Source organism: Bison bison, unplaced genomic scaffold (assembly GCF_000754665.1).
Source record: "Bison bison bison isolate TAMUID 2011002044 unplaced genomic scaffold, Bison_UMD1.0 scf7180017864458, whole genome shotgun sequence".
In the NCBI taxonomy this organism is placed as follows: domain Eukaryota; kingdom Metazoa; phylum Chordata; class Mammalia; order Artiodactyla; family Bovidae; genus Bison; species Bison bison.
Window position 1 is genome coordinate 8,779,762 of NW_011495020.1, and position 27,285 is coordinate 8,807,046.

At 41.3% G+C, this 27,285-nt stretch overlaps 1 protein-coding gene across 2 annotated transcripts; it reads left to right on the forward strand.

Annotated features, from left to right (window-relative positions):
* The first annotated feature begins 159 nt into the window (after positions 1-159).
* LRRC66 (leucine rich repeat containing 66) lies at positions 160-25,247 on the forward strand. 2 transcript variants are annotated; one of them, XM_010859715.1, is made up of 5 exons: positions 160-221; positions 3,024-3,524; positions 15,476-15,645; positions 20,743-20,932; positions 22,538-25,247. In XM_010859715.1, exons 2-5 carry the CDS (start codon positions 3,029-3,031, stop codon positions 24,253-24,255), a joined length of 2,574 nt encoding a protein of 857 aa, XP_010858017.1. In that variant the 5' UTR covers positions 160-221; positions 3,024-3,028; the 3' UTR covers positions 24,256-25,247. The 2 variants fall into 2 exon arrangements, with proteins under 2 accessions (XP_010858017.1, XP_010858018.1); XM_010859716.1 differs by lacking the exon at positions 160-221 and adding an exon at positions 2,734-2,757.
* The last annotated feature ends 2,038 nt before the right edge of the window (positions 25,248-27,285 follow it).

The window sequence follows — 27,285 nt, forward strand, 5'->3', positions numbered from 1 at the left end:
CTGCCCTCTGCACTGCAGAAGGCCTCTCTCTCTGGTGGCTTTTCCCAACATCCCAGGGGAATGTGCATTACAAGAGGCCAGAGCTTAGATAAGAAGGGGTTAAAGGTTTGCCAGAGGGCAGGCTCCAGGGCCGATGGGTGGAGCCTCAGAGGCTCGGGTCTAAAATCCTCACCTGGCATGATTCAGAGAGACCCACTGGAAAGAATCCCTGAGGACCGGAGGTATGCCCAAGAAACAGTGTTCCTGGTGTGTGCTTTCTACGTCTTGGCAAAACTAGCCTCTTTCGCTTTTTCCTTCTAATTGTGGTAACTTCTCTTTCATGTAGGAATGGACTCGTTTCCTTTCTACTTTCTGATTTTTCTACTGCTTTCTCCCTACCTCTCTCACTGACACACCCAATATTTCTAACTGTTTCCTCATTACTTCAGCTTGAATGTGTCCATTTATAGATTTACATTTCACCTAATTGTCTCCAGTAGCCTCAGAAAATTTTTCTGGAGTTCTCAGATGTTCCTTACCTAACATAGAAGTTTGTTTTAGTGTATATATATATAATCTTTTGAATTTATTTTTAATTGGAGGATAATTGCTTTAAAATATGTTGGTTTCTGCCATACGACAATGCAGAGGGGATATATGTATATTATGGCTAGTTTGCATTGTTGTATAATATTTTTTAATTTATGAATTAATACCTTTCACTTTAAGATATAAAGTTATCCTTATCAGCTGTTTTGAAGTCAAATCTAGTTACAAATAAATCTCTTCAACTTAGAAAGAATCAGGTAAGTGGGGGGAAAAAAGTGATTTTTAAGTCCCCTTAAGAAAAAACTTTTCAACCGCATGTTTCTCTTTAATATTATAGTATGCCTCTGAATGATGACTTTTTTCTGTTACTGCTGATATTGTGACATTAGCTTGCTATATAATTGCATACTGATGATTTCAGCTTTGAAATGTAGTAACAAATACCTTTCTGACTATACAAATTAATTCAATTGCTGGTATTACAAAAGAGGTATGCTTTAAAAATCAGTCACTCCTCCATGCTGTAGGGCACCTTTGCAGTTCATGGCCATGTGTACCTGAATTTAGATACCCTTCAATTATGGGAGATTTGACCTTATATGAAACCAAAGTTTAAAAAGTTACATGGTAAGTTTCATTCACTCCATCTATTCATTTATCCAAGCAGAGTATAACCCTATGACAAACTGCAGACTTAAAAATATAGAACATGGGGGGAAATATATAAATTTAGATGATAAATAGGTTGATGATACAGATATATCCCTATTTATAGATAGCATAGTCCTATGACAGACTGAAGACTATTAAAAATATTTTTTAAATAGGGGAACTTTATGTATATAAATTTTAGATGATAAATAGGTTGATGATATAGATACAGCCCTATTTATATATAGCATAGTCTTATGACTGAAGAGTATTAAAAATATTAAAAAGTGGAGGAACTTTTATCTTTATATATGTGTATGTGTATATATATAAAAACATGGCCCTTACCATCTGGGAGCTGTTGTTTTTTGGGGTGTTTAAAACAGATACAAAGCAAAGCAATGCAGGATAGTATTGATATCCTGTCAAATTGAATGTTGTTAACATATATTCATTCATTCAATAAATATTTATTGAAAGGTTTCTGGATAAAATAGAGGCCAAAGCAGGAAAAAGGGTCTTAAGGTCATAGGATCTGTGATAGATCTAGAAGGACATACGTAGGTTTTGAACTGAGAAGAGGAAAGGGCTTTGGGCTTGGAATTAGAGTGAACCAAAAGCTGATTGTTGCATGAGCTCTGCATATATATTGAGGTGCACAAGCCTCACCTCATAGGTACTTCCCATGTGCTTTCAAAACTAGTTCATAAAGTTATGTAAATAATACAAAGCCTAGGATGCTGACCCGAGGGATTTGGACTATAGGCACTGAGGATCCCTTTAAGGATTTTGAATGAGGGAATGACATGAGGAAAACAATACTGTGGGGAAATAACCCTTCAGAATTTCACTGGATAAACCAAGAAGGAAAATCAAGAGGCAGTAAAAATGGCAGGAAAACTAGTTAGCCCATTCTAGTACTCAGATGAGTGACGAGAATGAGAGTGGTGCCATTAGAGCAGAAAGGGTGATTTGTCGTAAACCTACCTGCTGAATCATGTGGTTATGTGTACACACGCTGATTTTTAACAGAATTTAGTAATTAAATCACAAAAGTATTCATTTACTTTTCTTTTAAAATTGTTTTTGGGTATACCTTCAGGCATTATGATTTGTAGATACTTGTTTTAAAGCTTTTGATTGCTTTCAAGAATCTCTGATGAAGATACTTGAGTTTCTGTATCTTACATCTTCATGGATCCTAGGCAAACAATCCTTTTTATAACCCACCCCTCCTTTTTTTTAGTGTTGTATATGTCTCATTTCCGGAGAATTTGAAAGGTCACCAAAGCCACAAAGACAAAGCTTGTAGTTCCTCCAGTCGTTTAAAAAAAATCATGAGTCTCTTTCACATGAGTTGAACTTTTCACCAATACAGTTCTGTGGTTTAGTGTAACTGGATGACTTGTCACTCACATGGTAAAGCACAAGGCTGATTACAGTGCTGTAAGATAAACATAATAGACTTTACTCAGTGCTAATGACCAGCAAGGAACAGGGAAGTGTTTAATCTTAGTAGGTTTCCCTCATTCTAAAGTAGACTGTAGGGCGAATGGTCCTGGAAAAGCAGACACAGAGGTGAGACCCAAGCGAATATGTATTTTTTGACAGATTGGGGTGGAGGGCAGTGGGGGGAGAGGGTCTTTCTTTTAAAATGTGACATAAATGTAATTTTACACTATAGCTGTATACCATTTTGGCAATTTGTAAGAAATCAAACATCCACTTAAATTGTCAATCAAGGCAAGATAACTTTGCTAAGTCTTAAATTGAATATTAAATTTTCTGCTTATTTGCTGTTTGTACACAAGTCATTTTGAATAAGTCAATTTTTCTTTCTCCAGGCATTATGAAAAACCTGTGTTTCAGAGTGATTACCATGGTTATAGGTCTTTATTTTACTGGCACAATGACAAACCCATCAAGAAAAAGCAGTATTTTATTCAATTCCAAGTACCAATGGAATGGATATCTTACAACAAATTGCTCTTTTGCTGGAAAGCATGAAATACCCATGGACATACCACAGATGGCACCCACAGTGGATGACAGTTCCAATTTCTTGAGGGTTCTCTTACAAACTCACATGAAAAAAGAAGAATGGAATATAAAACACCTGGACCTTAGTAACAATCTCATATCAAAAATAACCTTAAGCTCTCTTGAACATTTTCATGCTTTGGAAACATTAAACCTCAGCAACAATGCCATTCACTCAGTATTATTGGATCTACCCAGTTTTAAGTCCTCATGGGTGAAACGCCACAGAGGCAGCTTGAGAAATCGGCTTCCATTTCTCAAGTTGCTTACTCTTCAAAGAAATAAACTCAGCAACATTCCCAAGGGTAAGTACAATTTTAAAAGATGGACCAAGAAACCACGAGTATTTGGAGAGGTAATATGCTTGCTTAGTTGCTCAGTCACATCTGACCCTAGTGACACTTTTGACTGTACCCAACCAGGTTCCTCTGTCCATGGGATTTTTCAGGCAAGAATACTGGAGTGGATTACCATTTACTTCTCCAGAGAATCTTCCTGACCGAGGGATCAAACCTGTGTCTCCTATGTCTCCTGCATTATAGGCAGATTCTTTACCCACTGAGTCATAATGTTTTGTGTCAATAAGAATTCCAGGTTTGTTTTCAGTTTCAGGAAAACAGCTGCAAGTACAGCAATTTGATCAGAGTAAATAAAATAAAAGGATTTCCCTGGTGGCTCATACGATGGACTCTGCCTGCAATGCAGGAGACCCCGCTTCGATCCCTGAGTCAGGAAGATGCCCTGGAGAAGGAAATGGCAACCCACTACAGAATTTTTGCCTGGAAAATCCCATGGATGGAGAAGTCTGGAGGGCTACCGTCCATGGGATCACAAAGAGTCAGACACAACTGAGTGACTAACTTCACTTTCACTTTTCAAATATAATAAAAGGAGTTTCTTATGAAAATTTTAAGTTTATAATATGTGGAATTTAAAATCAATGTAATTTAATCTTCTGTTGCCATAACTTATATTGATATTATATGAATTTGTCAAGAGGTACTAATAATAGGAAGTATTTAAGTACTAAATAATAATGCATTATTTTAAATTACCTAATTTGATTTATGTATATTTGTTATTAATTATAGAAAAGCATTGAGAAATAACTAGTTCAGATACTTTTAATATGTAACAATTCAAATTAAATGTTGCCATATTTATAATTTTTGTTTCTACAGAATACATTTTACATCTACTTATCTAGTTCTCCTCCAAATGTAGACTATACATATGCTAATATTATATGTAAACTCTTATTAAATAAAAATTAGAACTCATCAGAACACATATTATATTATTTTATAATAAATACCCATCCATTCTGATATTCAGTAATCTACATGTTGGAGTTCCTTAACTCCAATGTCTTTATTTAGAAAATATATAATAATACTAATAATAATGTTTTATATTTTTATATTTTATAATGATGTTTTATTTAGAAAATAAATCAGATTTGTAAGCCACAGCTTCCTTTTTATATTCAGGAAAGCTACAGAGTTTCCTTTCCCTATTTGTTTTCAGTCTCAATCACCATTGTAAGTACTTACTTTATGTTAGACCCTAAGGTGGCGCTAGTGGCAAAGAACCTGCCTGCCAGTGCAGGAGATGTGGGAGACGTGGGTTCAATCCCTGGATCAGGAAGATCCCTGGAAGAGGGCAGGGCAATCCACTCCAGTATTCTTGCCTGGAGAATCCCATAAACAGAGGAGCTTGGCAGGCTACAGTTCATAGGGTTGCACAGAGTCAGACATGCCCGAGACAACTTAGCACACAGGCATGCACATGCTAAAAAAGAAAATGTAAGAATATTTTCATTTCTCTCCATCTCAAATTATATTTAGTTTTTCTCATTTTCAGTTCTTTAATTTCATGTTTTTATTTTTTTATTTATTCATTTATCACCAGTTTCTGGTCTTGTTGTAAGCATAAATGTGACAGTAATAGCCTGGCAGGCGAAGGGACAACTGTTCCAGTCACCATATCAGCAGAATTGTGTGAGGACAGGAGTCTTCTCTCCCTGACCTTTTCCATAAAAGCAGGGTGTAGTGTTTTCAGTGCAAAGTATAAACTAATTACATTTTATGATTTTTATTATACTGTTCTTATTGTAAAAGAAATACCTGTTATTCGTAGAATATTAGGAATTAAAGAAAAATTTAAAGGGAAACATTAAAGTCCCTCATGTAATATATATTCTTCAAGTTTATTCTTTATGCCTACTTATATATTTTTCTTTCAAAATTGTATCCTACTGCCCATATGTCATAACATAATTTTATATCACAGAATATTTGGAACATCATTACGTAATTAAGCAATCTCATAAATATTTTAAATAGTCAAATAATTTTCATATATGTTAGTTACTCAGTTGTGTCCAATTCTTTGCGACCCCATGGACTGTAGCCCACCAGGCTCCTCTGTCCATGAGATTCTCCAGGCAAGAATATTGGAGTGGGTAGCCATTCCCTTCTCCAGGAGATCTTCCCAACTCAGGGATAGAACCTGTGTCTCCTGCATTGGAAGGCAGATTCTTTACATCTGAGCCACCAGGGAAGCCCCAATTTTCACATATACATATATTATAATAAGTTCAGTTAAATAGCATTTAGATTATTTCCTTTTTGTTTGCTATAACTCTTTGATGAACATCATTAAAGCTACACATACTCACATGATATAGCAGTGTTTCCTAACTAGTGTGTTTAAATGTAAATCTCAACCCACAAATTCAGGTGAGCTGGATACATAACTATTGTTTATAATTCAGCAGAATTTCTAATTTTGAGCCCCCATCCTGCTAGCATCAGTTAGAGTGGGATGGAGAGATAGTGACAGTTACCATCAGTCTTTCATGGACTTGCATTTGTCTTTTCCTAGATTTGTACCATAGCTCTAGAATCTTATACCCCGACAAGGCATCAAAGTGTGTGTGTGTGTGTGTGCACGTGCACACATGCTCATATATGTATCCTTTACCCCTTCTAGCCAGAGAACATTTCTTTTCAGTCCTTCACTTTGGAGGAAATTCTTACCTGCTTTTGTTTCTTCAAAATCCTCTATCTAGATCTAGAAATTCCTTTCCTCTAAAGATTTAGGCCTTTAGTAAATAAAAGCCAAAAAGACATGATTCACCTCTGCTTTCTGCCTTATGATGTGCATTCGGGGGCTACTGTCCAGTTGCTGCCTGCGGGCTTCTCATTGCGGTGACTTCTCTTGCTGCGGAGCACAGGCTCTAGGCATGTGGGCTTCAGCGGTTGCAGCACAGAGGCTCAATAGTTGAGACTTGCAGGCCTTAGTGCTCGGGCTCAGTAGTTGTGCTGCATGGGCTTAGCTGCTCCGCGGCATGTGGAATCTTCCCCAGCCAGAGATCCAACCTGTGTCCCCTGCATTAGCAGGTGGATTCTTTCCACTGTGCCACCAGGGAGGGCCTCCCCTGGAACAATTAACACAGATCTTTTACTTTCTGCTTGAATGGAGAGAAAGGAAATAAGGAAAAGAGATAGGCAAAAGATTAATATGTCAAAATATTAGCCCACAACAGTAGAGAAATGCCGACTCTGTCTCCTTAAGGCAGATGAATTCCCCAGAGCTCACTGGAGGTTAGGATGCATACATTTCATTTAAGGACCAAATATCCCTATAAAATGCAGATACAGTCCCATCTTCTTTTCTCAAGTTAAACTTTTGCTTCCCAAAATATCAGGAAATATGTTAAACTTCCAAAGGAGGGGGAGAAATATATGAAATGAGCAAATCTTGTATCTGAAATTCTATTCAATAATAGAATTCTAGCATATAGAACTATGGAGAGATGAATAAAACAGATCAATGATGGAAGTCCAATGTAAGCCCTAAATCTAATTGGATATACTTGAGTTCTTTTCCATAGCATTTTGTGATTTGAAGTATTTTTCTGTAGTCATCATATACTTTCAGTTTTTACTAGGTTGAGTCCCCTCTAGCGTACCTTCCCATTCATTATTCTGTGACTATGGCTAGGTAACAATAAATTTGTTTTTGGCTAAATCTCAAGTTATCTTTTAAAATGTTAAGTAGTTATTGCAGTAGACATGATCCTAGCCCACTCTAATTCATAATTATAATCCATAAGCAGAGAATCATTTGTATCTATTTATATAGGTAAATAGATTTACAATGATCAATGCAAAGAAATAGAGGAAAACAATAGAATGGGAAATACTAGAGATCTCTTCAAGAAAATTAGTGAAACCAAGGGAACATTTCATGCAAAGATGGGCACAATAAAGGACAAAAATGGTATGGACCTAACAGAAGCAGAAGATATTAAGAAGTGACAGGAATACACAGAACTATACAAAAAAGATCTTCATGACCAAGATAACCACAATGGTGTGATCACTCACCTAGAGCCAGACATCCTGGAATGCGAAGTCAAGTGGGCCTTAGAAAGCATCCCTATGAACAAAGCTAATAGAGGTGATGGAATTCCAGTTGAGCTATTTCAAATTCTAAAAGATGATGCTGTGAAAGTGCTGCCCTCAATATGCCAGCAAATTTGGAAAACTCAGCAGTGGCCACAGGACTGGAAAAGGTCAGTTTTCATTGCAATCCCAAAGAAAGGCAATGCCAAAGAACGCTCAAACTACCACACAATTGCACTCATCTCACACGCTAGCAAAGTAATACTCAAAATTCTCCAAGCCTGGCTTCAACAGTACATGAACCTGAACTTCCAGATGTTCAAGCTGAATTTAGAAAAGGCAGAGGAACCAGATATCAAATTGCCAACATCTGTTGTATCATCAAAAAAGCAAAAGAGTTCGAGAAAAACATCAGCTTCTGCTTTATTGACTATACCAAAGCCTTTGACTGTGTGGATCACAATAAACTGGAAAATTCTGAAAGAGACGGGAATACCAGACCACCTGACTTGCCTCCTGAGAAATCTGTATGCAGGTCAAGAAGCAACAGTTACAACTGGACATGGACTAATAGACTGGTTTCAAATCAGGAAAGAAGTACATCAAGGCTGTATACTGTCACCCTGCTTATTTAACTTCTACACAGAGTACATCATGAGAAATGCCGGGCTGGATGAAGCACAAGCTGGAATCAAGATTGTTGGGAGAAGTATCAATAACCTCAGATACACAGATGACACAACCCTTATGGCAGAAAGTGAAGAAGAACTAAAGAGCCTCTTGATGAAAGAGGAGAGTGAAAATGTTGGCGTAAAACTCAACATTCAGAAAACTAAGATCATAGCATCCAGTCCCATCACTTCATGGCGAATAGATGGGGTAACAGTGGAAACAATGACAGACTTCATGTTTTGGGGCTCCAAAATCACTGCAGATGGTTCCTGCAGCCATGAAATTAAAAGACGCTTGCTCCTTGGAAGAAAAGCTATGACCAACCTAGACAGCATATTAAAAAGCAGAGAAATTACTTTGCTAACAAAGGTCCTTCTAGTCAAAGCTATGGTTTTTCCAGTAGTCATGTACAATGTGAGAGTTGGACTATAAAGAAAGCTAGCACCAAAGAGTTGATGCTTTTGAACTGTGGTGTTGGAGAAGGTGCCTGAGAGTTCCTTGGACTGCAAGGAGATCCAACCAGTCCATCCTAAAGGAAATCAGTCCTGAATATTCATTAGAAGGACTGATGTTGAAGCTGAAACTCCAATACTTTGGTCACCTGATGCGAAGAACTGACTCATTTGAAAAGACCCTGATGCTGGGAAAGATTGAAAGCAGGAGAAGAAGGGGATGACAGAGGATGAGATGGTTGGATGACATCACCATCGAAATGGACATGAGTTTGAGCAAGCTTCGGGAGTTGGTGATGGACAGGGAAGCCTGGCGTGCAGCAGTCCATGGGGTCACAAAGAGTTGGACTTGACTGAGCGACTGAACTGAACTGATTTACATAGGTGTTTGCTCTCATCTCAGTTAACAATTAATTAGAGATAATCTCAGCACCAATCAAACAATTGGCCTGTGGCACATGTGTACCTTTATAAATCATGTTTGACATGTCTTAAAATAGTGACAGTTCATAGAGCCAGTGAAACGTTGCTTTGACTCCAGAAAGCCCACTTTTGGAAGGGTAAAATATCATATTGACTAACCCAATGTCAGCTAACTTCCTGTCTTGATACTGACCAGCTGTGATGTTACCAAAAATCTTCATGTTGGAAAAACACCCAGAGGAGGTACTGGCCTATATAATTTACAAAACAGAAGCCAACCGTGAATTTAACGTTAATGATCACTTCACCTTCTTCCCATATTTTGGGAGTATAGCCTTAATAATGGAAAAATCAGTTAAAAAAAAATAGAAATCCTAGGGACTGGTCTACAGTTACACTATCCCACTTACATCAAGCAGTATTTTGGGAGTGCCCAAAAGTGCCTGAAAATATATCAGGACAAACATCTTACTGTGTTTCCAGTTATGCTGAAAGACCAGAGGTGACAACCTCACATTAACACACTAAATTCCAGAATCCAAGCGATAAGTATGTTATCAATGAGGCAAAATATTACCTGATTTTTGAAACTGGTAGAGAAGGGAAAAAAATGTAACCAGTGTATTGTTGAAAAAAAGAAGCATGTTGTATTCTTTTCATTTGTAGGATATTAAACTTTTCATCCTGATTGCTCCTTGGATTATGGAAATACCAATAACCAATGTTCTCAAAACCAATACAGGTTCTAAAGTAACAAAATGAATATATGTCATTAAGCTAAGAGGGCAAGGTCTTTGGCTCACCTATGTAAATTTGACCATATTAAGGGCGGATTTTATGAATCAAATATGTTATCCAGGACCATTCCAGACTCTATTCTAATTCTTAATACTTTTTGAACTTGAAGCCATAAACTTTATGTTATCAGATTATCACATTTGGAAGAGCATTTAGGAAGTTCAGAGTCCCAAGGAATGTTTCTAAGATAGTGTAATGTCTGGGCATACCCTCTGTAGCATTTTTTTCTAATAGACACTGAGATAATTTCTTGGAAGTAATAAAACTGTCTGGCCATTTAAATGCAAAGGCTAATCAAATTCCTGCCCCTTGTGGCCTAAGTGATCATCAGAAGACAGTTTAATAAATAATCCCATCTCCACAAAATTGCCTCCATATTTTTCTCCCAACATTTAACTCTCTTTAAACATGAAATGTGCTCTCTGATAACCAAGCCCCACCCAGTAATGCACCTCACAACCTCTTTCACTCACCTGAATGTCCCTCAACACTGATTCACCATGCAGTTTGTAAAAGAACATACTTCCCCTTATTGAGAAACACAGTCAAGGGTCTTGGAAGAGTTTACCCAAATTCCCCAACTCCATCTTGAGAGACCCCCAAACGAAAAGATCATTTGTAGAACTTCACCAGTTCTCTTAGTAGCATTAAAGCTTGATTTTCTAAAAGTAGAAGTAAAGAGAAAATCTTCATGTGGAAGGAATAACTGATCATCACAGTCTTAATTCCCATGTGCAAAAGTTTTCTTCTTCTTGTGGATCTTTGCTGGATATTATGAAGGAAGTCAAATAAAAAGGTATTTTTTATAACTGTCAATGTTCAAAAGCCTCCCCGCCCCCCATCCCCAAACATGCCTGGGCATGTTCTGGTTCCACTCTTCCAGTTTGTATTTATCAACCCCAAACTCCCAGTCCATCCCTCTCCCTTGCCAACCACAAGTCTGCTATCTTTATCTATGAGCCTGTTTTGGTTTTGTAGGTAAGTTCATATGTGCCTGTCATATGCGCATTTACTCTCTGCTTTATCTTTTGTATTCCTTGCTGGTGGTTTTGTCACTATAGTGTCCAGCTCTTGTGACCCCATGGACTGTAGCCTGCTAGGTTCCTCTGTCCATGGGATTTCCCAGGCAAGAATTCTGGAGTGGGTTGCCATTTCCTTCTCCAGGGAATTTTCCCGACCCAAGGGTCAAACCCCAGTGTCCTGCATTGCAGGCAGATTCTTTACCAGCTGGCCTACCAGGGAAGTCCCTTGTATTACTCTACTCGTTTATTGACCTTAAGCAAGTCACTTAACTTAGAAAAGACTCCTGGTTCTTATCTTTACCTAGAGATAGTGGCACCCCACTCCAGTACTTTTGCCTGGAAAATCCCGTGGACGGAGAAGCCTGGTGGGCTGCAGTCCATGGGGTCGCTAGAGTCGGACACGACTGAGCGACTTCACTTTCACTTTTCACTTTCATGCATTGGAGAAGGAAATGGCAACCCATTCCAGTGTTCTTGTCTGGAGAATCCCAGGGACGGGGAGCCTGGTGGGCTGCCCTCTATGAGGTCGAACAGAGTCGGACACGACTGAAGCAACTTAGCAGCAGCAGCAGCAGCAATATATATAAAGGTTGATGTGAGGCTTAGAGAGAACATTTGTAAAAACTGTAACAGAGCGATGTATGTAAAACATCTCTCCTTCAACCTCATACAAAACAGATGTGCAAAAATGTTCTCTCTTAGGGCCATTTTGATCATCCTGAGTATCTAATTCTCTTTCCCATCCCAGTTCTTGCTACTGTACCTTAAAGGTACCTTAGTGGTAGCAGCTAAAATGCCCCTTAGTTGCTAACTGCCCCACCCCCCAATTTTATTTCAAAACTCAAACAGCTGAAGTGTTTGTTTGGTCTGGAGTTATTCCTGCTACAGACAGCTTCCACCGAGCTGGCAGAGGACGTTTGCTGAGAGCAGCCTCCCTGCCTCCTGCCAGCCTCATGTGGCAGCTACACCCATATGGCCTTGCTCTGCAGTGGGACACACTGGGCATGCCATAGGACACCTTGATACCAAGACCAAAGCACCTCTGGTTTACAGAGGGGGCACATCAGCCTGCAGAGCTGGCTGAGATGAGACTGTGGTTTTTTTTTTTTGGGGGGGGGGTCATTTTTTTAAATGAAGTGTAGTTGACTTACAATGTACTAATTTCCGCCAAGTGATTCAGTTATACACACACACACATATATATGTATATTCTTTTTTTATATTATTTTCCAATATGGTTTGCTGTAGGATACTGAATATAGTTCCCTGTGCTATATACAGTACAACCTCGTTGTCTATCCATCCTAAAGCTAATAGTTTGCACCTACCAACCCCACACTCCCAGCCCCTCCCTCTCCTCTCCCCACTCCCAGCTTAGCAACCGCAGTCTGTTCTCTGTCCATGAGTCCGTTTCTGTTGTGTAGAAAGGTTCATTTGTGCCATATTTTAGATTCCACATGTGCTGCTGCTGCTGCTCAGTCGCTTCAGTCGTGTCTGACTCTGTGCGACCCCATAGATGGCAGCCCACCAGGCTCCCCTGTCCCTGGGATTCTCCAGGCAAGAGTACTGGAGTGGGGTGCCATTGCCTTCTCCAAGATTCCACATGTAAGTGATATCATATGGTATTTGTCTTTCTCTGTCTGACTGACTTCACTTATCTCTAGATCCATCCATGTTGCTGCAAATGCAATTATTTCGTTCTTTTTTATGGTTGTGTAGTATTCCGTTGTATACGCGTACCACATCTTCTCTATCTTCATCTGTTGGTGGATCATTTAGGTTGTTTCCATGCTTTTGCTCTCTCTTTTGACAGTGCTGCTATGAGCAGAACTGTGCATGTATTTTTTTGAACTAAATAGTTCTGTCTGAGTATGTTCCCAGAAGTAGGATTGCTGGATCGTATGATCATTCTGTTTTTATAAACCATTATTATTTTATCTTACTTGACTGTTTTCCTTGGTTTCTATGTTTTCTCACTTCTCTGATTAAATTTGCTCTTTGAAACTTGGGGAAGGCCTAGGAGGTTAAAGCTTTTCTACAGACGAGAGGTAGGGAACACAGGGCCCTGTCTCTGAGAAGGCCCCACAAGGTCCAGCTTCATTTCAAACCCACGGCTAGAGGTAGAGGTTTCAACACCCCCTGTCAATTGATAAATGCGGTCTCCTTCATCCCTGAACTCCTGGGGTACTTATTCAATTCAATTAAGCACTAGATATAGTAGCAACCATGAGCTTACATCCCTAAACATGCCAGGAAATCTCATGAAAATGTTAAGAAACTCCTTCATCTCAGTTTCCGGGTGGCATTTTTTTCTCAAGACCCATATGTCTGCATATTAAAACACATAGGGATATTCTTCATTCCACAAAGAAACAGATTTTCTCCAGAGGTTATATTCAAAACATTTAACAAGTGACCTTTAGCCTGGGTTCCCAAGCTGGAAGCCTCCTGGCTGTACTGATGGAGTGGAATCTTTCTGGGGGAGGGAGGGGGAAGGGAGAACGCAGTCAGTCAAGTGCCCAGGGCAGTGGAGCAGCACACAAGGGCTCAGCGATGGCTGTTCATGAGCCAATATGGAAGACTTTCTCATATTGTATTCATGAGTATTCAGCATATGCCAGCTGAATATTAACCTTGGCTGTCTCTCATTGTTCTAAACATGAGGGCTTCTTGGCCTATTCTTTGTCTTCCTGTTTTTGATAGAGACATCATATTCATCTATAAGTACATGTCCCATCCAAAGCAGGCAGCCTTCATTCAGCTCCAGCCAAATGTTTCGTGCCATTTGAGACTTTCAATTTTTCAAGAAAAGTTAGAAATGTACATATTTGTATTGAATCTTTAATGTTGGCCCCACGACTTGTAAATTTCTGTGCAGGTCAACCACTGTGACCTCTAGCCTACAGAATGTATATCATACAACAGGCCTTACAAGTGTTCACAAAGATGTGAATTCTGCCCTGAAGGGACCAATCATCTGATGGAGAGACTGACAACCAAAGACTCTTTTATTGGTGGGGGCATAACTGCTTTGTGTAACTAATAGCTTTTTCTTGTGTGTGTGCTTTATCACGAACCCGACACAAGGTTTCTCTATTGTCTTCGTCCCCAGCACCAAGTGCCTTGCTCATAATATTTTGACTGAGTTGTCATCCTTGTGATCTCTTGCTTAGTCTATACAGCTGAAATGAACATATGAGGGCATAGATGTGAAGCCATTTCAATTAAGTCATCATCTCTCAGCATAAACAGTCTTATAGTAAGTACTCTGCAGATAGTAGACAAGGAATAAACCCTTGCGGAATTGAACCAACATGATCTGTATGTAGTAGTTTGTTAAAGACGCAGGCTACATGTGAGAACAGAGCAGAAGGAAATGTACAAATGCAGGGCTTCCTTGGGAGACTCATATGGGAAATCAAATTTTGAAGACTGCTATGGCTAGCACCTCATTCTCAATGTTTATCTTCAGTGCCAAACGGTTACTTATGGAATCAAGTGAAATACGAAGGCAGAGGCCAACCCTCAATTAGATGATTTTGCCAGAAAGTAAAATATCTAGCTGTAACACATTACCTAATATAAGAATTTCTAGAAAACACTTATCAACAATAAGTAGTTAAAAGATAGAACTACAAAATAGAATAATAATCTCTGAAAAGGGGAAGAATTCATCCATGTAAATGAAGCATCAAAACAACTTTTTTCTCTATACCATAGCAAGATCATCCAGTTTTACCCACAGGTCAATCAAATAAGCAAGTATTATAATTCTCTCATTCAATCCAGGTTAGATTTATTTTACTGGTGCTCTTATAAAATTAGCATGTGCGTGCGTGCTAAGTAGCTTCAGTGGTGTTCGACTCTTTGTGACCCTGAAGACAATACCCTGCCAGGCTCCTCTGTCCGTGGGATTCTCCAGGCAAGACTATTGGAGTGGGTTGCCATCGCCTCTTCCAGGGGATCTTCCCCACCCAGGGACTGAACCCACATCTCTTATGTCTCCTGCATTGGCAAGCAGGTTCTTTACCACTAGCGCCACCTGGCAAGCCCCCAAATTAGCACATGTTCTTATAAAGAAAGAATTGAAAGTGTATAAAATAAAAGCATAGTTTCACCTTTCTTCACCATCCTGCTCCAAAGTGTAAATACCACTGGTACCTTAGTTCATCTCCTTCCAGGCCTTCTTCTCTGCTCTCTCAAAACATATGTATCTGGTTCTTCTTTTGCAAAAACATTAGAATTATACTCCGTACTTTTCTGAAAATTAACGTTTACCTTCCTGTTCAGTCAGTTCATATTGGTCTATCCCATTCTCTTTTAAGGCTACACAGTATTTATAGTATTGATAGACTACCCTTTGTTTGCCTCTTTCTCTGTTGTGAACCATTTAAGTTGTATGCAGTTTCCTCCCATTATAAACAATGCTGCAGTAAATGTCAGATTTATATTTCAAACTGCTTTTTAATTTTAACAGGACTATGGAAACTGAAGTCATTGCAGAGTTTGGATCTGTCATTCAACAGGATATCGCAAATTGGTTTGTCTGATTTTCATAACTGCCTGCAACTGGAAAACCTCCATTTAAAGAGCAACAGGATATTCAGAATTCATCCAGAAGCCTTCAAGGACCTAAAAAAATTACAGGTTAGAAAATAAAGTTTATAACATCTCAAATATGTGGACCTACAGGCAATTACATTAGAACTCTTCATTGAACAGTTTGTACATGCCCAGTTGTACTGGCTACTAATCAAAAAATATAAGTCTATTTTAAGATTCCCCTGAAAAAGTTGAAGTCTCTCTCTCGCCTCAAAACTCCAAGGCCTCAGTAGTGGACATGAATTTTATTTGAACGTTAATACTCAGCAGCAAGAATAGGCACATTATTTTTCCTAAGTCAAATTAAACCCAGCTCTGAGCTTTCACTTACCAATTGGCAAGAAAATGAATCTTAGTTATTAGGAACGCTCCCTCCCCAAACTACAAGATCAGTCAAATATCCCTGGTGTTTGATGCAGTTTGGGATGCTATGGGCCTGTATGGACTCTACACCCATAAGGCCCAGGACCCCATGAATCTCAGAAGGCTAGTGACCCTGGTGCCTCCACACCAAAATTGGACACAGAATAATACAAATAATAATGATATAAACATATACTTGCATCGCACATACCACATGTCACATATGGTTATAAACATCAGACCAATGATGGGGGGACCGATGTCACATTTTAGAGCCCTGCTGCCTGGCTCTTGGGCACCCTGCAGCGAATCTCACCAAGGTCCTGACATCCTGACAGCTGTGTGAGGAGCTCCCAGAGCCCTGCTCTAGTTCTGACAGCCCTAGCCCCTTCTCCTCCAAGCCCCTTTCTCCCACCTCCCCGTCTTTGAGGAGATACTGTAAAATCTCTCCTCAGTGCTCCTTTAGAAATACCAAAGTGGCCAGCAGTGTGGCACCTAGAGATGCCTTGTGCTGTGTTTGGTTGCTCAGTCGTGTCCAACTCTTTGTGACCCCATGGGCTGTAGCCCGCCAGGCTCCTTTGTCCATGGGGATTCTCCAGGCAAGAATACTGGAGTAGGTTGTCATGCCCTCCTCCAGGGGACCTTCCCCACCCAGGGATTGAACCCAGGTCTCCCACATTGCAGGCAGATTCTTTACCACTGAGCCACCAGGGAAGTCCCTTTGAGGACATACATTATGTCTATTTTGTTTTCTAGTGCTTAACGTCTGTCCAGTACATACCATGCATTTACAAACTCTTGGTGAACAAACAAAGGAATGAATGGATAGATGATGATCATGCATAGGTGTATACGTTATCTATTGCTGTGTAACAAATTACTGCAAACTTGGCAGTCTAAAACTACACACATGTATTTATCTGATGCCTTCTGTGGATCAGCAATCCAGGCAAGGCTTGGCTGGGGCCTCTGCTGAAAGTGTCTCAAGAGACTGCAGTCAAGATGTTGGCCAGGGCTGGAGTCTTACCTGAAGGCCCAGCTGAGGAAGGATTCACTTCCAAGGCCACGTGGTTATCGGCAGGACTCAGTTCCACATGGGCTATTGGGCTGAAGGCTCAGTTCCTTGCTGGCTGTCAGTGTAAGCCTGCACTTGTTTCTGTGCCATGTGGGCTTCCACACAGCAGTACACAGCATGGCAGCTGGCTTCAGAGCCCAAAGGAGAAAGCCTGCTAGCAAGAACATTACAGGCTCATGGAATGTTATCACGGGAGAGATGTCTCATTGCTTTCAGCATAGTCTATTTGTTAGAAGCAAAGCAGAGGTCTCACCTCTCCCCCTCCAAGGGGAGGCAATGACTCAAAGGATGTGAATGTGGGGAAGGTTTTCTGGGGACCTGTCTGCCATAGTAGTTATCAGAGCAGATGAAAAAGTCTACTTAACTTGGCAACACTCCACAATTTGCCACAGAAATATTGTCAGATTGCCTGGAACCTCATTTAGTATGTTGTATTCTGATTATGTGTGTGTGTGAGTGCTGAGTCGTTTCAGTCATGTTTGACTCTTTGTGACCTCATGAACTATAGCCCGCCAGGCTCCTCTGTCCATGGAGATTCTCCAGGCAAGAATACTGAAATTAGTTGCCATGCCCTCCTCCAGGGGATTTTCCCAACCCAGGGACTGAACTCACATCTCTTGCATCTCCTGCATTGGAGGCAGATTCTTTTAATGCTGACCCACCAAGGAAGCCCATACTGATTATATTTATATATATAATTTCCCTATGCCTGTTTTATTTCCTATGCATTTTTATTGTACTTATAAATAAAAGTCTTCTGCAGCTCACAGGTAATAGATGCTACAGGCAGACTAAAAAATAAACCCAGGAATGTTTAAATCATCTGTAATTCTCAATTACCTGAGTTGCCCAGAATAATACAATTTCTCCTCTCTTATCCCTTCTGCATGTTCAGCAATAACTCTAAAACCTGGTTTGGGGACATGATGAGAATCTTTGGTACCAGAAAGCTGAATATTAAAATGGGTGCTGTTTTTTTTTCCCCCCAGATGATATATTTAATGCTTGCACTATGTGTCTTCTTATGTGGGAATCTTTTCAGAAGCCAGATAGATTTTTTAAAGCATAAATCCATCCTCGTGTTTAGATAGAATGAAAATGTTTCATTGGCATTTCAAATTAGCCTTCCTTTTTGCATGCCATTCTTCCTAGCATAGTGATTTGTTACCAACATTACATGCTTCTCCCAATCTCTACAATATAAAGTACATTCCTTTCAAATGATGGTGAATGGTCACTTCTTTAGCCAAATTGGTCTATTCTGTTTTCATCTTTTCTCAGAAATTACCCCTCCTGAATCATTTTATTAGCTTTCTGTCCTCTATTCTGTTTTGATTTCAGTTTCATGATTTGTAACATAATAGCTAACTAGGATGAAAAAGCAGATGTGCACGAAGAAGAAAATACCCATCAAAACATTAGAATATCTCACCTGTTGATGAGAATGGTGTATGTCAGGGGACGTTCAACTTTAAGGGATCCAATATGTTGCATTTTCCTTTGTGTGCCATTTCTCAAGGACTCTCTGTTCCTTATCAGTTCCTGGAATACAGGAACGAGTAGAGCTGCATGCAGGTCTTAGGACTGAGATCATGGGAAAGGGAACCTGCTTGGATTCCTTTCAGCGACTCCCTTCAGTGACTCACTTCAGCGACCTTGTATGTATTAGACTATCCATTTAGTTGCAACTGGTGGAATTTCATTCTTTGTAATGGCTGAGTAATCATTTTACTGAAGATATATAAGCATGCAGTTCTGCTAATAAAATACCCTTGCTGCACTAGAGACCTTGGTCCCCTGCACCCTTCTTTCTGTCTTCATTCTCATCAGAATGTGGAAGCCTGCCAAGCTCACTTTCTCACCCAGGCTTTCAAGACCTCCTTGAGAGAGACTTGTGCCTTCATGAGCGGTACAAGTCCTGTGCATGGGCTTTATTGGTTTTCCATGTAACCCAAGAGATACTGCTCTCTCTCTCTTTTTCTCTCTTTCTTTTCGTCGACTCCAGTCCCCAGGTCCTGGTCTGTAAAAGACCGCAACAGGTGTACACAGAAAGCTCTTGATCCTAGACAAGGCCAGGCCAAAGCAAAGTTGTTTTGTGTATGTCTTCCAAATCTCATTTCCTATTTTTGACCACCTTCCTTTAAGAGTTAAGAGTGCTTGGTTACTCAACAATGCAAAGATCACTACTTCACTATTGAGTATTGGTTATGGTGTTGTTTGAGTGTTTAAATCAGCTTTTCTTAAGAATTTATATGACCTAAGATGCTAATACTGCTTTTTCCCTGAGTTTCTTAAACAATTGACCTGAATTACATTCAGACTTTCTGGTTTTTATCCATGGCTCTCTTTTTACTTTTCAGCAAAGTTTGCATTTATGATTTGCTTTCAAACCCCATGATCCCACTCTGGTGCCTCACACTCCAGGCCTCCTCTGCCCAGCCGTTCACTTCAGGGCAGTGAGCGCTTAGGCTCCAAGAGGCTGTATTCTGGAATAGAAGGCACCCAGCTGCAGAGGCAGATCAGACTTTAACTCTGCCATTCATTCATTCATTTGTTCATTCCTCCATTATTTTCTGAACATGTGGGTACCAAGTTCTAGGACTAGGGACTATGTGGGATATACTGTGACCCCATCCAGTTTCCTCCTTTGTAAAAAAGGGGAAATGACAAAGCTGTTGTGAGGATCAGAGATAAGGCATGTAAAGCACCCAGGAGAATGCCTGGTACACAGCAGCAGTGCTCTGTAGACAGCAGCGAGAGCTACACCTAACTCTGTTTCCCCTACCCCATAACACCCCTGCAAGATCCAACTTCAGCAGATCCTGCTCTGTGTTTCCAGAGTCACTGAGTCCTTTTTGTTCCTCACATTCCCTTTTGTTTCATATGAGACTAGGAAAAGTAGTCATTTTGTGTATACTGAGTAGCCATGGATGCAGAGAAATCCACTACCTTTAAGATAAGGTAGTATCTTATCTTCACACCTGATGTGAAGAGCAGACTCATTGGAAAAGACCCTGATGCTGGGAAACATAGAAGGCAAAAGGAGAAGTGGGCAGCAGAGGACAAGATGGTTAAATAGCATCATCAACTCAGGGCATGAATTTGAGCAAACTCTGGGAGATAGTGGAAGACAGAGGAACCTGGAGTGCTGCAGTTCATGGGGTCACAAAGAACCAGAAACAACTAAGCCACTGAACGACAACATTTAAAATAATACTTGCCAAAGAAGCCTCTTGGCTCCTTCTGTTCAATCACAGTTGTTCTTCTGGACTCTATCCTCATCATCCAATATTTTCTGCCACTTTCAAGATTACAGGGCTTCTAGACTTTCTAAACCTGGTGCCTAATTCCAAATCTTGATAAAAATTGGGAGTCTAGGTTATATCTAGCAGTAAAAATCACAACTCTTAGGAAAAAAGGAAGGGAAAGTGGTTGGGCTTTTAATAAAGGCTCCAGACTTAAAGATTTCCCATACATTTAATCTTCAGAACAACCCTGGGAGGTAGGCTCATTGAGAGTCAACAATTTGCTGAGTCTGACAGAGTTCTTAGGGGCAGAGCAGAGATTTAAACCCAGTAGTCTCTGACTCTGAAATCAGTGGGAAATTCATATCACTTCCATAGAGATATAGACTGTATCTGTAACTCATTTGTCCCCAAATGTCTTTATTCACAGACTGTCCTAATTTTTTTTTTCTTGAGCAGATGGTAGACCTCAGCAACAATGGGCTGACAGCCATCCTGCCAGTGGTAATCATGGCCCTAGAACTTCCCCACCTGGAGGCTGACCTGGCTGATAACCCATGGCAGTGTGACTACAGCCTGGCAGTCTTCCAAAATGTTATTTCTGAGTCCTGGAGGAAAAGGTGGAATGCTATTTGCAATGAGTCCATAGGTAAGTCAGTAGTACCTCTCCTCTCAGAAGTGGTTCCATTTAAACAGAAAAAAAAATGTACACAAAACATTTAGTGTCATTTGAAACAATGACAGCTGCCTCAGGAGCAAGAGTGCATTAGTCATCCTTGGGCTGTATCACAGAACAATTGTTGGTATCCGTTTTCCTCAATTCATGAACAATTTTCTTCACATGGTCAGGAACCACTGGATTTGGTCAAAACCAGAAATTTCACAAAGAATGTTTCTCTACAACCCCCAAATGTCATATTTTGTTACCCAAAAGAGTAACAAAATAATCAAAGAACTTCTAAAACTTGAACCATAATTATTTAAGATACTTGCTACCCCTCTGAAAATATAACATACACAAAAAACACAAATTTAAAAAGTATATTTTTCTTTGATTTTTTTATCTGTCACTTTCCCAAACTGCTAAAATATGTGACTGGAATTGAATATTCTGGATTTTTTTTTACACTATTAACTATCAGGCTTTTCTAGTGGCTCAGCGGTAAAGAATCCGCCTGCCAATGCTGGAGATGTGGGTTCAATCCCTGGGTTGGGAAGATCCTTTGGAGAAGGAAATGGCAGCCCACTTCAGTATTCTTGCCTGGGAAATCCCATGGACAGAGGAGCCTGGCAACTACAGTCCATGAGGTTGCAAAGAGTCAGACACAACTGAGCAGTGAGCACTGTTGTTAGTAACTGTCTTGACTAAATCTAAAATCAAACTCCTAACTGGGAAAAAGAGAGAAATAGACTTTTCTTTTTTTTTTTTTATTGAGTTCTGGCCTCTGCTGTACTCAGGACTGCTATTGAGTAGAGACATGGCCATGTTTAACAGGTTTAGGAGAAATCCATAACGATGAGAGAAGTCTTAATAGTGTCAGCCACACTTGTTTCATCACTCTGTAAAAGCCACACCAGCCTTCTGAGTGTGGAAGGCAGAATGTCAGGAACCAGTAGAAAAACCTGAATATTTTTGCTGTTTACCAGCACTGAGGAATGGTGAGGAGATGATATAACAAACACAGGTGGGGCCAAGGCAGATTTTGCAGGGGGCTGATAGAATGTCCTCACAGATGTGCAGTAAGTAGGTAAGGATGTGGAGAGAGGAGGGGCAATGTGACTGTACCCACAGCCTGGCTTCCTTCCTCCTGTGGGCAGGAGTCAGTCAGGAAGCCTAAGAAACACAGCCTCTGGGCCTTGGAGCCTCAGACCCAAGCCTGAGAGCCTCGTGTAAATGTGCACAGAGCCTTACACACACCGTTGGTATCGGACAACCAACCAATCAATCAGCCAGTAAAATTGCTAATCATGTAAAACAGACTTTAAATCTAGCTAGATAAGGACTGAGGCTTCCCTGGTGGCTCAGTGGTAAAGAATCTGCCTGCAAGTTAGGAGATGTGGGTTTGATCCCTGGGTCAGGAAGATCCTCTGGAGGAGGGCATGGCAATCCCCTCCAATATTCTTGCCTGGTGAATCCCATGGACAGAGGAGCCTAGCAGGCTACAGTCCATGGGGTTGCAAAGAGTAAACACGACTGAGCGACTGAGGACTCACAGATGCTTTTAAATCACTGGACTCTCATTCCCATTCTTAGGGAAGGAGGATGCACACTGGTGGACCCCTACAAGCAGAATGTCCAGAGAGACTCACCTTCCTCACGCTGATTTGAAACATATGAAAACCCTCATACGGAGCAAAGCTGAGAGGGCCCAGGAAGTGCGCTTTTCCATGCTGGAGGAGGACACTGCAGGCTCTGATGCGGGTGACAGGCCGAGAGAGCTGCCAAAACGGGTTAGGAGGGCCGAGGATGTGCGTGCTGCTGGCAGAAAGGCAGACTCTTCCCAGGACCTGGTCCTGGCCGTCTGCCTGTCGGTGTTCATCACGTTCTTCGTGGCTTTCTGCCTGGGGGCTTTTGCGAGGCCTTATGTGGACAGACTGTGGCAACAGAGATGCCGGAAAAAAAGTCCAGGTTCAGCGTCAGGGAACGAGTATTCAAACCAGGCCTTCTACGATGAAATCGAAGGTGCGGTAAACCTACAGCAGCCGAGGATGGATCTGCCCCAAACTTTCCACCATCTAAACCTCTATGAGAACCAAGCCCCACGCACCGCTGTGGTTCCAGCAAGAACGGTGGCACCGACCAGAAGGGAGGCTGGCGGCCGGCAGGACAGGGAACAACGCGGGGTCTCCACTGGGGCAGGAACTGGGAAGGATACGGTTCCCCCAAATCACAGTGCAGCCCGGCGCGTTCTCTACGGACCACCAAACGCCCATGACACCCAACTCACATCGGCGGGATGGGACCACATCTACAGGAATGATCCTGGAGAAGGCAACTATGACACTGTGGCCAGGCAAGTTTCCCTCAGTGAGCGTTCAGTGGGCATCCCTGCAGTGGCTGCCAGAATACAGACCAGCCCTAGCTCAGTCCGTAAGGATTCCGATGAACTAGGACCACCCTGCCCCAGAGAAACGACAGTGCCTCTCTCCCAAAGACCAGCACGCACACACACGCCCAGCACTGGGGAGGAGAGAGGAGGGGTCCCTCCACACTTCCCTTCGGAGTTTTCTAAGGAGATTGGGCAGAGCGCACAGCAGCAGAGGCTCCAGGGCTCCAGTGCTGAGGGACAGCCTCCCGCCCACTACGAAGCGGCCACGCTCAGTGACCCGGGAGACCCGTCCCCACCCGGCGGCCCTCCAGGATGCTGCGGGGACCTGCCAGTGACTCCAGCTCACCAGGAGCCCGCGCAAAAGCACACTCCTGACGCTCAGTACGAGGTGGACTCTGACTCCGATTCTGAGGAAGGGTCTTTATTTACTCTGAGTTCAACAAGTTCAGAAGACTGGAGAAATGTGGCCGAAGAAGAGGCAGATGGGGAGCAGAGCTGGAGAGCCGGGGAGCCCCCTGGGGACCAGGTCTCCTGTGAGAGGAGGGACAGTGTCAGGCCATTAGAGAGTCCTGAGAACAACATCGCCTTCCAGAAGACTCTGAGGAAATGTGAAAACCAGGAAGATCATTTTGGAAAAACTGTCACTTCTGACCCAGACTCTCATTTGTGCCAGACTCATCTGGAAAGTGCCTCTAACACCAATAATTATGAGGATCCCTTGCCCCGGTCATCAGGCAGCAGTTCTAGCAGTGAGGAGGTCCCAAGCATGTCCATTTACAATTACATCTCTGCTCTTCAACCCAGCGCAGTGGAGTGGCAGTACTCACTTAGAGACTTGGAATTTGCAAATATGGATGCTTTACCACAAACACCACCGTGTTCTGCCAAAGTTCCCTCAGATCCTGACAAGTGTCTGTCGTGAAGGAGACACAGATGTTTGTAAAGAACTTTATGTTAAAGGAATAGACACAGCTCAAAACAGTATTCCTTCCAAGGTCACTGCAGAGCAGAACTTGAGAACCTCACAACAAGATTCTGAAGAGGACAAGAAGAATAGACACTGACGCAAATGAGGGGTGTGTATGTCCTCTTGGGGACAATGATTCCAGAAAGGTTATAAGTGGAACACCATTTGTGAAGGGGTAGGGGGGCAGGAGGGGTTATTTGGAAGATGGTCTCAAGAGCCAGGTACCACTATTACAAGTGCTTTCAGATAAGGCCAGCTCCCTGAGCACATAGGAGCACTTCGGTGATAAAGACTGGGGTCAGCACTCAAAGCTGAGTCAATGAACTGGAGTTTCTAAATTCTTCCCTATGTTTAGTTAATTCTAATATAAAACTGCCATTCACAAGACATGGGTCATTTAGGTAGGGAAGCATTGAGATACCTAAACATCGAAGGTTCCAATTAATACATTTTACACTAAAATTTAACACTTATGGTATTGCAGTTAGAAAAAAAGGTGATTCCAGGTTTTATACTCAAATGCAGACCCAGAGAAACCTGATGGGAGTTAGCTGTCCATGTGAGGACCAGATCTGCTATAACAAACACAAGGATGTTCAACCTGAAAATCAAAGGGGATTCAAGTAACATTTTTAGTGCATAATGAAGCACTTAGATGGAGCTGCTGAGGAGATTTTAATGAATTTTGCACAAGGAACAGCGCAGCTTTTTGGAGTTTGATTAGAAAACTACAAAACTGGAGGGATTCAGACCAATTCTAAATATTTGTTTAAAAAATGTTAATGGCGACTCCATTTTGTAGAACAAAGTGTAAATTAAAAATTAATTTTCAGGAAGAGCATTTATGTTTCTTGTAAAAGAAAACGGTACTCCACTATTCTATGTTTGCCTGGTAAATGTCTATGTTGTTGTCATTTTTAGCCATGTCTGGCTTGGTCCCAGACCCTCTTGTCTTCTGACTCAGTTTCTTCTCCCTGAGTGAGCTATTACTTGTCATGGCTTTTAATTGTTATTTTCTGCTTCTGTAACTTCAGCTCTGAAATCTTTCTGGAACTTTAAACTCACATGCAGCTGTCTGTTGGATATCCCCATAGGCAGTTCAGTCTAAGCATGTCCAAAGTGAAACGCAGTAGCAGCCCCTAATCCTCTCCACCACCACCTCCCCCTCCACCCCCCAGTCTGAGCCTCCATTTCACTATCTGCCCTGTTGCTCCATCCAGGAACCTGGGGGTCTTCCTCTCCTTGCTGCCCACATCTAATTATTTTCATTGAGTACGATCACTTCTAGCCCCTCAGTATCTGTCAAGTCTGTTCTATCCTCTCTGTCCACACAGCTCCAGCTTCAGTTCTCACCTTGACACTCCCACTAGATCTGTGACAACAGCACACCAACTGGTTTCTTTAGCACTGGCCCTACGTGCCTTTATCATTCCCACACTACAGCCAGGGAGTGGTTCCTAAAACCCAAGTATGATCACATGGCTCCCATTTTTTGTGGATGCAGTCTTTTCTGTTTTGTTTTTTTTTTTTCTTTTCTTTTCTTTTATAATAGCACCACATAACTCCCTGTCTCCAGACCTTTGTCCACATCACATCTGCCTGCAATGTTCTTTCCAACCCCACCCAACAACCTCACCACCAAACAAGCCCCACTTTAAGCTCAACAGACCCTACCTGAGTCTCAGCCTTAACTGTCACTTCCTCATGGAAGCCTTCCTGGACCCCTAGATTCAGTTGGATTTTCCTGTTGCAAAGTCTCTCATTACACAAGCATTGTCCTTCACAAGGAGAACTTATCGCAAATAAAGTTGAATAATTATTTGTGTGATGGTTGGTTTACTGTCTGTCTGCCTCTTCTATACTCTTATCTCCACAAGAACAACAACAAAGTGTCTTGTCTCCTAAAGGTCTGGCATTTAATAGGTTCTCGATATATGGATTTATGAAATAAATGAATGAAAACGAACTCTTTAGTATTGATCTGGCCCCGCTTTCCATCCAACTTTTCCTGTGGTATTTATCTCTCTGTGCAGTACCTCACTCTGAAATCCACAGTTACAGACACACCAGACTATGTCACCCTTGTCCACTCTGCTCCCCACATTTAGGGGCACATCTGGCCTTTCCACTAAGTCCATCTCCTCTACCTGGAAGATGTCTCTGCTGTTTTTGAGACACTGTTTAAGGTCACCTCCCCCAAGAGCCTTTCTCGGCTCATTCCACCCAAGTAGAATGGACCACTTCTTTCCTCCCTCCAGCCCCTGCTATACTGCTGTGTGCTATGGTGAAAACAAGGCTTCACATGGCTTGACTGAGATCTGCTGGAGACTCTTCTATGGGCTGGATGAAGTTCATTACCAGCATAGGGTCTATAAAGCTGAAAATCATCTCAGAGTTTGCAGTTACTTTATAAAGTGAAAAATTACTTTCTATTTCAGCAGCATTGAAGAAAAAAAGTATATATGGCTTTGACTATTTTTGTTTGTTTTTGTTCACACCTCCAAAAAAAAAAAAGCTTCTGGTAATGTGGCATAAACATCACAGGTATTGCAGTTAAGTAGGTCTGTATCTCAGCAAGCGCTCATAAAAATAATTTTTTTAACCCCTCTCAATATGCCTGCTTGGACAGAGGAGCCTGGAAGGCTACAGTCCCATGGGGTCACAAAGAGTCAGACACGAATGAACTACTAACACACACACACACAAGCTTGGCTAACACTGCTTGATGTGACTGAGATTTGAGGCCTGCTACTTCCAGGTTTCCAAAATGTCTCACCTTTGGGGTCTGCCCCCAAACTGACTCAAACTTTAAAATTCCTAAGTTCCTTAGATACCCTTTACCCCAGTTTCACTTATTCCAATTATGCCTCTAGTTCTATTATGACACAAAATGACCTTTCAAACATCTCACTTTTCATTAAGTAACATTTTTGAATTTCTTTAGCAGAGTAACTCAAATTTTTATCAGCCCAACAATTCCATAAT

Bases quoted from the DNA above. Each gene is read 5' to 3' on its own strand.
- LRRC66 (XM_010859715.1), top strand. From the start codon at position 3,029: ATGAAAAACCTGTGTTTCAGAGTGATTACCATGGTTATAGGTCTTTAT. The intron at 3,525-15,475 runs GTAAGTACAATT...TAATTTTAACAG, and splicing joins ACTCAGCAACATTCCCAAGG to GACTATGGAAACTGAAGTCA. The intron at 15,646-20,742 runs GTTAGAAAATAA...TTTCTTGAGCAG, and splicing joins AGGACCTAAAAAAATTACAG to ATGGTAGACCTCAGCAACAA.